The sequence below is a fragment of the Odontesthes bonariensis genome, chromosome 2, assembly GCF_027942865.1.
Source record: "Odontesthes bonariensis isolate fOdoBon6 chromosome 2, fOdoBon6.hap1, whole genome shotgun sequence".
In the NCBI taxonomy this organism is placed as follows: Eukaryota; Metazoa; Chordata; class Actinopteri; order Atheriniformes; family Atherinopsidae; genus Odontesthes; species Odontesthes bonariensis.
The window spans coordinates 32,821,825-32,835,693 of NC_134507.1; the positions used below are offsets into that span (position 1 = coordinate 32,821,825).

General features: G+C 45.1%; 1 protein-coding gene across 1 annotated transcript; it reads left to right on the forward strand.

The window, feature by feature from the left end:
• Positions 1-11,336: 11,336 nt before the first annotated feature.
• On the forward strand, positions 11,337-12,274 carry LOC142387690 (zinc finger BED domain-containing protein 5-like). The gene is given in 2 exon segments (XM_075472654.1): positions 11,337-11,981; positions 11,984-12,274. Coding segments are annotated over 2 exon segments (936 nt in total).
• The last annotated feature ends 1,595 nt before the right edge of the window (positions 12,275-13,869 follow it).

The following is a 13,869-nucleotide window of genomic DNA, read 5'->3' on the forward strand; positions in this document are numbered from 1 at the left end:
TGTGGTTTTCGTCCTGGCCGTGGAACAGTGGACCGGTCTACATGTGTTTTGTGGACTTGGAGAAGGCGTTCGACCGTGTCCCTCGGGGACTCTTGTGGGGGGTGCTCCGGGAGTATGGAGTGCCGGACTCCTTGATATGGGCTGTTCGGTCCCTGTATGACCGGTGTCAGAGTTTGGTCCGCATTGCCGGCAGTAAGTCGGACATGTTTCCTGTGAGGGTTGGACTCCGTCAGGGCTGCCCTTTGTCACCGATTCTGTTCATAATTTTTATGGACAGAATTTCTAGGCGCAGCCAGGGCGTTGAGGGGGTCCGGTTTGGCGATCTCAGAATCGGGTCTCTGCTTTTTGCGGACGATTTGGTTCTGTTGGCGTCGTCAGGCCGTGACCTTCAGCTCTCACTGGAGCGGTTCGCAGCCGAGTGTGAAGCGGCTGGGATGACCATCAGCACCTCCAAATCTGAGACCATGGTCTTCGGCCGGAAAAGAGTGGAATGCTCTCTCCGGGTCGGGAATGAGATTCTTCCCCAAGTGGAGGAGTTCAAGTATCTCGGGGTCTTGTTCACGAGTGAGGGACGAATGGAACAGGAGATTGACAGACGGATCGGTGCGGCGTCTGCAGTGATGCGGGCTCTGCACCGGCCCGTCGTGGTGAAGAAGGAGCTGAGCCAGAAGGCGAAGCTCTCGATTTACCGGTCAATCTATGTTCCTACCCTCACCTATGGTCACGAGCTGTGGGTAGTGACCGAGAGAATGAGATTGCGAATACAAGCGGCTGAAATGAGTTTCCTCCGCAGGGTGTCTGGGCTCTCCCTTAGAGATAGGGTGAGAAGCTCGGGTGAGAACCGCTGCTCCTCCGCATCGAGAGGAGTCAGATGAAGTGGCTCGGGCATCTAGTGAGAATGCCTCCTGGACGCCTCCCCGGTGAGGTGTTCCGGGCCCGTCCTACGGGGAAGACCCAGGACACGTTGGAGAGACTATGTCTCTCGGCCTCAGGGCTCCAGGCTGGGACCTCACACTGACAGAAGGTAAAACACTTCAGTTTCTCCCTCAGAAAGAAAGCTCAAAGCTGCACCTCAACCACACCTTACAGCATCTCGTTGGGACAGGGAAGCCATGAGACGGGAAACTTTATCATTAACTAGGTGAATGTGATTTTATGCTAAAGTTTTATCAACATTTAAATGAATCAAACAAAATCAATTTTGTAAATGAGCTCAGTTGAATTCAACTCAACAATACTCATTAATCCCTGAAGGTAAATTATATCCCTGCAGGATTAGTTATTATTAAAGATCAGCTGCTGTTACAGATAACTAAATAAAATGTAATCAGCTGAAGTGTAGCAGAGAGGAAGGTGTGGTAGAAACCTTCGGAAGGTGTCCATTAGTGGGTTGGGCTGTTGTTTCTGTAGCTTAGCAACAGCTCAGCTGATGATGTCACACACAGCGTCAGCAGGTAACTCAGGTGAACTCTGTCAGCAGACAACATGGACAGAAACTCACAGCCAGTAGTTCAACATCTGGGCTGCAGAGACGCTCCTTCTCAGTGACACGTCCAGGATTTCAGCATCTGTTGTTAACCAGCTCTGTGATCCTCCTGCTTTCCTGTTACCGCTCTGTCTGACAGTCCTGCGTAACATTCAGTCGCTACAGCGACTGTCTTGCATTTCTGGTGGCTACTTCCTGTTCAGCCAGGACCGTAACACCAGTCGCTAACACAAAAGTCCCCGCTGATCACATCTTTAGGCCAAAGTGGGATTTGTCAGTGAGATTCTCCCACTGTGAGCGGCAGAAAGCGCTTTCTAAGAAACTCTTAAGGACATAATAGCTGTGGGGACGTAGTTACCACAAGAACACAATACAACTCCAACTCTGTGCTGAACATTTTCCACTGAAATGCTCAGGGGTACGCCAAACACAGTCAGCTTAAAACTAAAGGTAACAAAAACAGCCTGAAGCAGGTTTAAATGATCAGCGTTTGAGTTTGTAGATACAATCCAATAAAGTATAAGGGTGTCGTGTGCACACTGCCACCAGGTGTTCTGGGTAAGTTTTGTAGCCGTCGGAGCAGAAGAAGAAGAAGAGTTGTGGACTAAATCAACGTGAGCAGCGCGACTGAGAGCATCTGAGATTACAGCAGAATGTCTGTTTGGTAAATCTGCTCAGTACCTGATTGTGTGAGTAACTGAGCAGTTGTAGAAGCAACAAACAGATCAGTTCAGTTTTATCGTGTTAAACGGTTCAATTCAAAGTACCGTTAGCCTGCTTAGCTGCCTTTTCCCTCAGTGCAGCCATAACGTTTGGACTAAAATCCGTTCATACATCTGATTCCAACACAACAGACATTTGAAAGAGTTTCACAGCTTGAAGTTGAGCATTGTGCCCTTTTAGTGTTGGAATACAGCCTTAACTTTCAGCTTCAGTCATGAGCATCATACAGCTGTCTGGGAAGTACAGGGAACAACTCCAAACCTTTTTCAGACTGCGTTAAAGATTTCTGGGTCTTTGGGGAAGATGATATGGGTCAACTTTCCCTCATAACCAAACACACATTTTCTTCAAAAATATCTGTGTAGCAAGAACATGAAAAGCATGAGAAAAGTTAACATCTGACCTTTAATGAAATGCAGAACAATGAAATACAGACAAGTGTAAAGCTCGACTTAACATCAAACTGAAATTAAATATTGCTTCTTCAGATGTTTCCATAAATAAACAAAGCTGGTGCAAAGCTACTTTGTGGATCTTAACTTTAAACAAAACAAATATGTTCAGTATAACAGAATAAACATGTTTCTACTGTCAAACAGACTGCATTTTGTTCTGTCCATCAAATCACAATTGATGCCATGTTTGTCTTGAATGTCGGGAGATCCGTCCTCAGTTAAAGCAATCCCAACAAATTATAAAGCACTTTCAATCGTTCTTCAAACATGTGCTCCCCACAGAACATTGAGAACTAAAGTCCTAACAAGAGAAGGTGGTAATCCACAAAGAAGACTTTTAATCTGAACAAATGCAAGGCTTCTGATTGGTAGTTCCTGTTTCTGCTCTCAGATGAATGTTTGCTTATCTGCCGTAAAAATTGTTGTTGATTTAAGCCAATCATTTCTCTGCAGTGTGAATATGTTGGTGTCTCTTTAGATTAAATAATGCAGTGAAAGCTGCCCCACACTGACCACAGATGAAAGGTTTCTCTCCTGTGTGAATATGTTGGTGTTTCTTTAGACTAGATAATGTAGTGAAAGCTGCCCCACACTGACCACAGCTGTAAGGCTTCTCTCCTGTGTGAATATGTTGGTGCGTCTTTAGACTACCTAATTGGGTGAAAGCTGCCCCACACTGACCACAGCTGTAAGGCTTCTCTCCTGTGTGAATACGTTGGTGTGTCTTTAGATTAGATAATGCAGTGAAAGCTGCCCCACACTGTCCACAGCTGTATGGCTTCTCTCCTGTGTGAATACGTTGGTGCGTCTTTAGATAAGATAATGTAGTGAAAGCTGCCCCACACTGACCACAGCTGTAAGGTTTCTCTCCTGTGTGAATACGTTGGTGTGTCTTTAGATCAGATAATCTAGTGAAAGCTGCCCCACACTGGCCACAGCTGTAAGGCTTCTCTCCTGTGTGACTACGTTGGTGTCTCTTTAGACTACCTAATTGAGTGAAAGCTGCCCCGCACTGACCACAGCTGAAAGGCTTCTCTCCTGTGTGACTACGTTGGTGTCTCTTTAGACTACCTGATTTAGTGAAAGCTGCCCCACACTGACCACAGCTGAAAGGCTTCTCTCCTGTGTGACTACGTTGGTGTCTCTTTAGACTACCTAATGTAGTGAAAGCTGCCCCACACTGACCACAGCTGAAAGGCTTCTCTCCTGTGTGACTACGTTGGTGTGTCTTTAGATCAGATAATCTAGTGAAAGCTGCCCCACACTGATCACAGCTGAACGGCTTCTCTCCTGTGTGACTACGTTGGTGTGTCTTTAGATCAGATAATCTAGTGAAAGCTGCCCCACACTGACCACAGCTGAAAGGCTTCTCTCCTGTGTGAATACGTTGGTGTGTCTTTAGATCAGATAATCTAGTGAAAGCTGCCCCACACTGGCCACAGCTGTAAGACTTCTCTCCTGTGTGAATACGTTGGTGCGTCTTTAGTCTACCTAACTGAGTGAAAACTGCCCCACACTGACCACAGCTGAAAGGCTTCTCTCCTGTGTGACTACGTTGGTGCGTCTTTAGTCTACCTAATTGAGTGAAAGCTGCCCCACACTGACCACAGCTGAAAGGCTTCTCTCCTGTGTGACTACGTTGGTGTCTCTTTAGATTAGATAATTGATTGAAAGCTGCCCCACACTGACCACAGCTGAAAGGCTTCTCTCCTGTGTGGCTACGTTGGTGTCTCTTTAGATTACCTAATGTAGTGAAAGCTGCCCCACACTGACCACAGCTGAAAGGCTTCTCTCCTGTGTGGCTGCGTTGGTGCGTCTTTAGATTACCTAATGTAGTGAAAGCTGCCCCACACTGAACACAGCTGTATGGCTTCTCTCCTGTATGAATACGTTTGTGTGTCTTTAGATTATCTAATGTAGTGAAAGCTGCCCCACACTGGTCACAGCTGTATGGCTTCTCTCCAGTATGAAGCCTCTGATGATACCTCAGATTTGATCGTTTGATAACTTTCCCACAGTCCTTACAGCAGTGCCATCTGGATCCCTCTTGGGCTCCATGTTTCTGCAATGACAGAGAGGAAGAAGACTTCGATCCTTTTGAAGTTCACACAAAAGATTTCTCTAAGCTAACCAACATATTCTAACTGGACCTGGACAGACCGAGCCACACAGGTCTCAATATCACAGATCAAACGTGAACGCTGAGGGTGCGTTTATAAGTGCCCTCAGCTATCAGCACTGTGCTCTGATGTGTTCTGCACACGTTCAGCTTTTTAAGCAGTAAACTCTTGCTTTTTCACTAATTCTTTTTGTCATGATGAAACTGAAAAGGAACTTGAGCTACAATATTTCTTAATGATGGAAGGAACTAGAGTATTGTCCAAGTTGTTCACTTAAACACCATGTAGAGGTTGGGCTGAAAAAGGTTGATGACCACTGGTTTAAATGAATAAAAGTAACAGTGGTGGTAATACATGACATTCTTTACACTAACCCTCTGTTCCAGCTTACAACTCAGAGGTCTGCAGCCATTCAGCTCAACAGCCATCAGGGAAAAACAGTCCGTTTTAACTCAACCTTTGTTTCTCTTTGTTAAAACAACTCTACAAACCTGTCATCTAACCATTAAAGACCCAGAATATTACCACCACCAGGTTCAATTCATGTAACCCAGAGACTTTAAACACAAAATATAGCTGCAAGCAGCGATGTGGGGGTCCTAGCAGAATAGCACAATAGGCAAGGCTTGGGCTGCTCCGGAATGCGTCTTGAGTCCATGCACCAAGTTTGGCATCGATACATCAATGCATCGCAGAGATACGGTCTAATGTCCCATTTTCGCGTCGGCGTAGAGTTTGATTGGCTGCTGCGGTTAAACGGAAGTGAATTAAATAAATACACATGATAACTTATGTGCGGCTTTGTCTGAAGATTCTATGTGCCAAGTCCCGTGGAGATTGGACAATCCCAGTGGCCTGAAATGATTTTTGAAGGTTTTAGATTAAATTCAAAATGGCGGAAAATCCAAGATGGCGCTGATGATGTCATGAGGTGCGTTGACCTCGTCTGCATCCAGGGATTCCAACGTTACCTCATTTTCGAAATTAGGACCAAGGGATCCAAAGATATGAGCAAAAATGCATTTTTGCTACATATAGCGCCACCTATAGGCCAAACGTCACCAAACTTCGTTGGCCTCTTACCGTCCTGGTTATGAGTCTGTGTTCAATTTTCAATTCAATTCAATTCATTTTTATTTATATAGCGCCAAATACAACAAATGTCATCTCAAGGCACTTAGATAGTAAGTCCAATTCAAGCCAATTGGAATTCAATTAATTAATAATAATAATAATTCATAAAATAATCAAATTCGTTCATATAGAGCCAATTCAAAAACAATTTCCTAGCTAAGAAAACCAACAGATTGCACTGAAAACGTTTTGTTTTTCGGTCCAATCTCCCGGCCTGAGCGGCGTGCCTGAGGCGACTGTGGAGAGAAACGACTCCCTTTTAACAGGAAGAAACCTCTGGCAGAACCAGACTCAGGAAGGGTGGCCATCCGCCTCGACCAGCTGGGGTTTGAGAAGACAGAAAGGGGGGGAGGGGGGGGAAGGGGGCCGCGGCTGCGGCGGCACTGTAACACCATTCAAAGGATATCTGTTGGAACAGGGAAACACGAGTTAATGACCACAATAATATCACATATACATAAAGAGAGTAAAGTGAGGAAAGGTTAGAAGTTTGACTTCATAACATCAAATGGTTGCCAAGATATGGCCTCACTTCCGGTTTGGCGGCGTCAACCTCAAGTTTGATTGGATTTTATGGAAAATCGGAAGCCTAATTAAAAATTCCGCACGATAACTTTTGTGCGGCTTGGTCTTAATAGTCTATGTGCCAAGTTTCGTGAAAATTGGACAATCTCTGTGGCCTTAAATGCTTTTTTAAGCTTTTTGATTAAATTCAAAATGGCGGAATTGACGTCATACGTTGGACACGTCATGATCCAAGGATTCCAACGATGCCTCATTTTTTTAATTTGGACCAAGTAGTCCAGTAGTAGTTATTAGGCTGAATGCACTTTGAACTTTGACGTGTTGGTGGCGCTAGACAGTAAGCTCTTGGGCCATGAAAATTCTTGAGTTTTAATTTGGCACTTGGCTAATTACGTGTGCCAAATTTCACAACTTTTTACCATAGCGTTCATGGGGCTGCCATAGACTTCAATTGCAGAAGAAAGTAGCGGAATAATAATAAGAAAAGCTACTAATCCAATGGGTTCCTGCAGCTTCGCTGCTAGGACCCCCAATAATGAAGATTAGCTCCTGAACCTCTCAAATCTGCAGACAGAGCCAGAAAACGTCCCACCACAACAATCTGCCCGTTGATTTTCTTCCAGCAGATCATTCAGCCTGCAGCACATGTTGAGTCTGAGCACATCTGGATCTGCAGCTAAGAGAGAGGAAATGAAACCAGGACACACTTTGCTGTTTTTAACCAGGAAAAACACAAACTGAGCAAATGAAACATTTATTAAGTGACTCTAATATTGATATACTTGGAATATCTGAAAGTTGGTTGACACATTCATCATCATCTACAGCAGCTACCAGCATTCCAGGATATAATGTATTTAGAAAGGCTAGAGAAGCAGGGCGAGGTGGGGGAGTATTAATCTATGTCAGAGAGAAGTTTCAACGTGAACTAATAAGGTGGCCTAAAGACGTTAACGCTGAGTGTATTGGTCTAAATGCATCACTCTGCTCTGTAATGTATTTTACTGCGATTTGTGTGGATCCACCTCAGCAAAGGATGTGTTTTATAATCATCTTCAGACAATCTTAAATCACTGCAACTCGAAAAAGGAAATCATCCTACTCGCTGATTTTAATATCAACTGGGACATCAAGTCAGGAAAAAAAACTTAAACAGCTGATGGATGAGTACAATTTGACATAAATTGGGGTGGGACGATATGCTTTGGTCACGATTCTTGATAATTGTGATTCTACAAGTATTCTACTGGTGACCTCTGGCATCCACCAGAGGTCACCAGTTCTACTTCATACCCAAAAGCCAGAAACAATTCCTGAATGAGGAAATCCAAAATCTAGAACGTCTAATATTCTGGAAAATAACGACATTGAGGCTAGCTCAGATAACTTTATTAAAAAAAGTCAATGATATTATAATGCACTTCACAAAAAAAAAGGTAAATCCAAGCAACATAGAAATAATCTGTTCTGGTTGAACAATAGGTTGAAACAATTGGTTGAAATTATAAAATGAATGAAAAATAGAGATAAAGTCTTAAGGATGACCCGTAAGGTGAAAGCAGATTCTATATTGAGGCCATAAATGGGGAAAATGGTAATTAAAAGCTAATATGGAACAATCTAAATGAGTTATCTCCCCATCTTAGTGATCTACAGGTAAATGATGAGCTAACTGACAATCTGGGGATTACTGTGAGTTATCAATAGATTTTTCATTGGCTCAGTTGAGGAACTTACGAAGCCCTTTAAATGCTCACATATTTCATCTCTAAAAAGGCCAGAGATTCATTTGGTCTTACTAGTGACCTTTTAAAGACCAATAAACAGGCTCTTGCTGACCCAGTTGCACATCTTGTAAATCTATCCATAAAACAAGGAACGGTACCATCGACATGGAAGATTGCTCGGGTCACCCCCGTCTTTAAGGCTGACAAAATCTATCGACCCATAAGTATTTTTCCTAGAATTTCCAAAGTAGCGGAGAAATGGGTTACCACAGAACTGACTGAACTCTGAAATAATGGCCATGCCACTCTTCATCCAATGCAGTTTGGATTTAGGAAATTTCATTCAGCAGAGACAGCTACCTGTTATTTCCTAGAAAACATAGAGCTTGTTGGATCAGGGTGGCTTTGTAGCTGCTGTATTTCTTTATTTAAAGCGTGCTTTTGACACCATTAATCATGATGTACTTATTGGTAGACGTGGGAGGGACCGCTGGCAAGCTGCTGCCGCGCCTCCCCGCTGTATTCGTTATTTTTATTTTAAGTCTAGTTTTAACGTTGGATTTTAAACCCATCTGCTAGAATCGGCTTGCTTAAGAAGGTCCAGAATGCGAGACCCAGCACTCTGCGACACCGAATCAGTAGCCAACGGTCTCTACCCGTTTTCTGCCACTGCCTCGCCACTCGTTAGCAGCTAGCTAGTCCTGTACAGGGCTCACCTGTACGGGACTCCTGTGGCTGGATAAGTCTGTGCTGGTGCGCCCCTCGAAAGCACACCGGTGTGGGCCGGTCTGTTGCCAGCCGGCTCTCCTGGGAGCCCGTCTGCTCCCGTGGATTGCTGTCAGTGCGGGGGACGCCGCCTCCCTGTAACACTGACGGTGTCCACCTGCCGACCGGCTAGCCTGCTGCTAATCCCCAACGCCGCCCCCCGTTTCCAGCGAAGCTACAACCAGCACGCCCCACTCCTCTGCCTCCGCTGCGCTGGCTCTGTGGCTTCACCATCCACCGTTGGATTACGTTGCTGCCGATCTCACACCATGTGATTTTTAATCTGTTCCTCTGTATTGCGCTGTTTGACTCTGGCGAGCGCATCTCCGACCCCCTCACCCCAGCTTGTATCCCATCACTACATTCTCAAACGACCAAGATACATCGACGGAGGCTCTGGACGGAACTTTCACTACACTCAACACAACAGCGATACAAACAGTCGCTCCTTCTGGTCCACTAGGCTCCGCCCCCTTCCCAGCACTGTACGCGTTGCCACGGCGGCCACATGCTGTACACCAAGAGCGACCTACGTTACCTGAGCGCCGGAAATAATTATTTCTCTATGGAAGGTGAGCGAACTGGGCGACCAGAGTGGATTCGCCAGGGGCGAAGAGAGCTGAGCAACCAGAGCGGATTCCAGCGATTAAACTCAAGCTAGTATTATGGTAATGAGCTATGACGTGGTTCGGCGAAAACCAATGACAATCCACAGATTGTAGGGGTCCGACAATCCGCGGGGTTCACGGAAACAGACGTGTAAACTTTGGTTCCTATCCAAACAATAGTCGTTTAATCCTGAGACTGTTGCAATTGCCGCGTCGAGTGCTTCAATACAATAGTGTAGTAACCCCACGCATACCTTTCTCACTGCAATTAAGTTTTATTTCGGATTTTATTTTGAATTTAGTTTATTTTTTACAGCTGCCTCTGCTATTCCTGCTCTTCTCAGGTGTACCTAATGTAGTTTTACATAATTTGTAACGTGATGTATATCTTGTATAACAAATTGTAAATAACAACATGTTTATTCGTGTCCCTGCCCTCTCTGGTTCTGCTCCTATTTCAACTTTTCAAATAGTGCCCTCTGCTGGATGAAATCATACCTCTCGCACAGGAAATGGGAGTTCAAATTGGTGATTTGCCATCTTCATACCTCACTTCTTCGGCTGGAGTACCCAGGGCTCAATTTTGGGTCCTGTTTTATTCAGCCTAAATGTCCATAACTTACCACATGTCTGTAGAAATATAAAGATGCAACCATATGCTGACGACACTGCATTATACTGTCATGCCAATTCAATTCAAGAAGCTGCTGCAATTCTCTCAGGAGCCACGGTGCCAGTGTCCCATTGGCTCCAAAACTGTTAAAAAGTCTGTATGTTTTACTCCCGGCAACCAACAGAGAGACAGCAACCATCAGTCATGGTGGATGCAGAGACAATTGATGTGGTTCAACACTTTAAGTACCTCGGGGTAATCTTTGATTCTCATCTCAATTTTAAGCAACACGTTAAAAAAGTCACAAATACAATTAAATTGAACTTATCAAATTTCAAACATGCGAGACCCTTCCTAACTATGGAGTCAGCGAAGACTTCTACGCATGCAGTGCTACTTCTTCGTATTTCCTACTGTTATACAACATGGTCACATACATCAGAGTGCAAAATCTTGGACTTTGATAGCTATCAGCTGTTTTTGGATGTCTGTCTCATCTTTAAGGTTTCCAAAGGATTAGCCCCTCCACTATTACAGGATTTCATAAAGACAGAATCCTCTAAAGCAGTGGTTTTCAATAGGTGAGGCTCGCCTCCCCTGGGGGGCGCCAAAGAGTCGCAGGGGAGGCGCGGCGAGCCGGCGAAAACGCGCAAAGAAATATAACGGTTTCTGTCAACATCTCAGTGTGTGAATAAGCAGGACTAATGAAAAATGCATCGTTTTCTGATACCACAACAGAAGTCAGCAGAAAGGGAGGAGCCCCCCAAAAAACGTAGGAAATACGATCCCGAATATTTAAAATTAGGGTTTACGTTCGTGGTCTGGTTCTGAGAGCGCACCTCTGCCGCAATGTGTAGTGTGTAAAGAGACATTGGCAAATGACAGTGTGCGGCCATGCAAACTGCGCCGTCATTTAGCAACGAAACACACGACTTTAGTTGACAAACCACTGGAGTTTTTTGAGAGGAAACTTGATGAATTGAGATCACAAAAAGCAGTAATGCGTTCGTTTGGCACCACTAACGCTAAGGCAACTGAGGCATCTTATCGAGCTGCTCTCCATATAGCGAAGGCAGGCAAGCCCCATACTGATGGAGAAACATTTCTGCTCCCTGCAGCTAGAGATATGTGTTCTGTGATGCTGGGAGAAGCAGCTGCAGCTAAACTTGACACGATCCCAATGTCTGACAACACCATCCAGCGACGAATATCCGACATGGCTTACGATGTCAAAGAGCAGGTGGTGAACAGTGTTCGCAAAAGCCCCATCCACGCCATTCAACTGGATGAGTCCACTGACGTTGCACACTGCGCTCAATTGATGGTGTACGTCAGGTTTATCGAAGAGCAAAGTGTGCGTGAAGATTTTTTGTTTATGCGTTCCCCTCCTGCCCGCACAACAGCACATGAACTTTTCAAGGCGCTGAATGATTTTTACCAGGCTGAAGGCCTTGAGTGGAGTCGGTATTGTGGCATATGCACGGATGGGGCAAGGGCCATGACCGGCCGTCACAGCGGTCTTGTGAAACAAGTGCAGACCGTTGCCCCTGCCGCTGTTTGGAAACACTGCATCATTCATCGCCAGGCTTTAGCAGCAAAAACGATTCCCAACGAATTGCGTGCGGTTCTGGATAATGCAGTGAAAATTGTGAACACAATTAAATCACGAGCCTTAAACGCACACCTGTTTAAAATCCTGTGCGATGAAATGGGCGCTCAATTCAAGCAACTGCTCCTGCATTCCGAGGTGAGGTGGCTCTCTCGGGGAAAAGTGCTCACCAGGCTCTGCGAGTTGCGAGAAGAAGTCTACCTCTTCCTCACCGAGATTAACTCCCCTCTCGCAAAACATCTGGAAGACATGAACTGTTGGCATATCTGTCTGACATTTTCGAGCGGATCAACACCCTGAATACTTCTCTCCAGGGCAAAGAGTGCAATGTGTATACGGCACACGACCAAGTGTCCAGCTTCAGGAAGAAGCTGGATGTGTGGTGTGCCCGTATTGGAAGGGGCTCTGTTGAAATGTTCCCAACATTGGAGGATGCGCTGGAGAAGACAGCGCTGCCGCTTAGCTCTGTGAAACAGGTCATCAGCGCGCATCTGAGCAGGCTGCGTTAGAGCCCTGCACTCCCGCGGGACCCAACGCAAAGCAGTGCGACGCGGGACACATTTTGAAAGCTCATTGCGGGCGCGGGCGGGAGGGGGAGTACCTCGTGCGGGAGCGGTGATAAGCTGCAGTCCCGCTAACTAAAAACGTGAGAGGAAACTGAGAAACTGAGAAGAAATAAAGCCTAACTAAAAGAAGTTCAAAAGCGCGATCTATCTCTCCTTTTATTCAGGAGATGCGCATTGCACAAGGACGAGGGGCAGGGCAACCTACTTAAATAATAATTGGATTAGATGTTACATTTTCAACATTCTGGGTTTAGAAAATGTAGGGTAATTAACAACACATATTGTTTTCATTCCACTTGTTTGCATTTAAATCAATGTAACGTGAGCTGTAGGCTTATTTATTTATTCTCAAATCCACTCAAAGTAGAGGGCGGGGCTCCTCCACGCTGTGTTTAAAATCATATTAACTAAAAATATATACTTTTACTTCCAAGAATGGAAATGTGAGGAGTAGCATATAACATATGTACAATGTATTATTCCCGGTAGATTTTGGTAGGTATGTTGGGTAGGCTTATTGCTGTAAAGCCTCAGCTGCTTGTGCCATCTAATGCGCTCCTGCACCATGTGCACCACAGTGGTGTGCGCAGCTAAGATCATGTTTCTTTCCTCAAGCCAATGACAAGAACTTCCGTGAGAAGTAACGCGAATGTCTGAATCATGCCGGAATTGCGAGCGGGAGCGGGACAAAATATGACAGGTGCGGGCAGGAGCGGGACTAAAAATCCTATCTTTTTGCGGGAGCGGGAGTGCACAATGCGGCAGCGGGTGGGCGCGGGACCAGTTCGGACAGTATTTCGGAGAGGAGCCACTGGGAAACCAGTGGGTCAGAAACCCCTTCTCATTCCCACCCACAGTCCGAGATGATCTGAGCATACAAGAGGAGGAGGCTATTGTTGAGCTCAGCTCAAATGTGGACTTGAAACAGAGACTGGTGGAAATGCCGATTACGCGATTCTGGTTGAGTGTCGAGAGCGAGTTTCCCCATGTGTCCGCAAAAGCCATGAGAGTCCTGATCCCCTTCACCTCCACTTACCTGTGTGAATGTGGGTTTTCTGCTCTCACCCTGATCAAAAATAAATACCGGTCAAGGCTACAAGTACAAAATGACTTGCGGCTGTTTCTGTCTTCTGTACAACCCCGCATTGAACAGCTGTGCGCATCAAAGGCGCGTCCGCATTGTTCGCATTGAGAACGCTTGAGAACATGGTTGTTAAAATAGCAACAGGTTTAAATTGTGTATAATTAGCCTAAAAAGTAAATCAGAATCTGGAATATGTTGACGTCTATCTTTATTATTATTATTATTATTAGGCCTATTATTATTATTTCAGTTGACGTCTCCTGTTGACATGAGTTAAGTTGGACATTGGCGTCTGTTTAGTCTGCTGTTGAAAATGATTGTTTATGAAATTGTTCTAATGACAGTTCAATTTTAGGCCCTCTGTTCCCTCTGTTCGTGATGTTTTAGTAGGCTAAAAGTAGCCTCTAAGATGGAAATATTTGGATGGACATTTTATGAATAAGCCTTTTTTTTT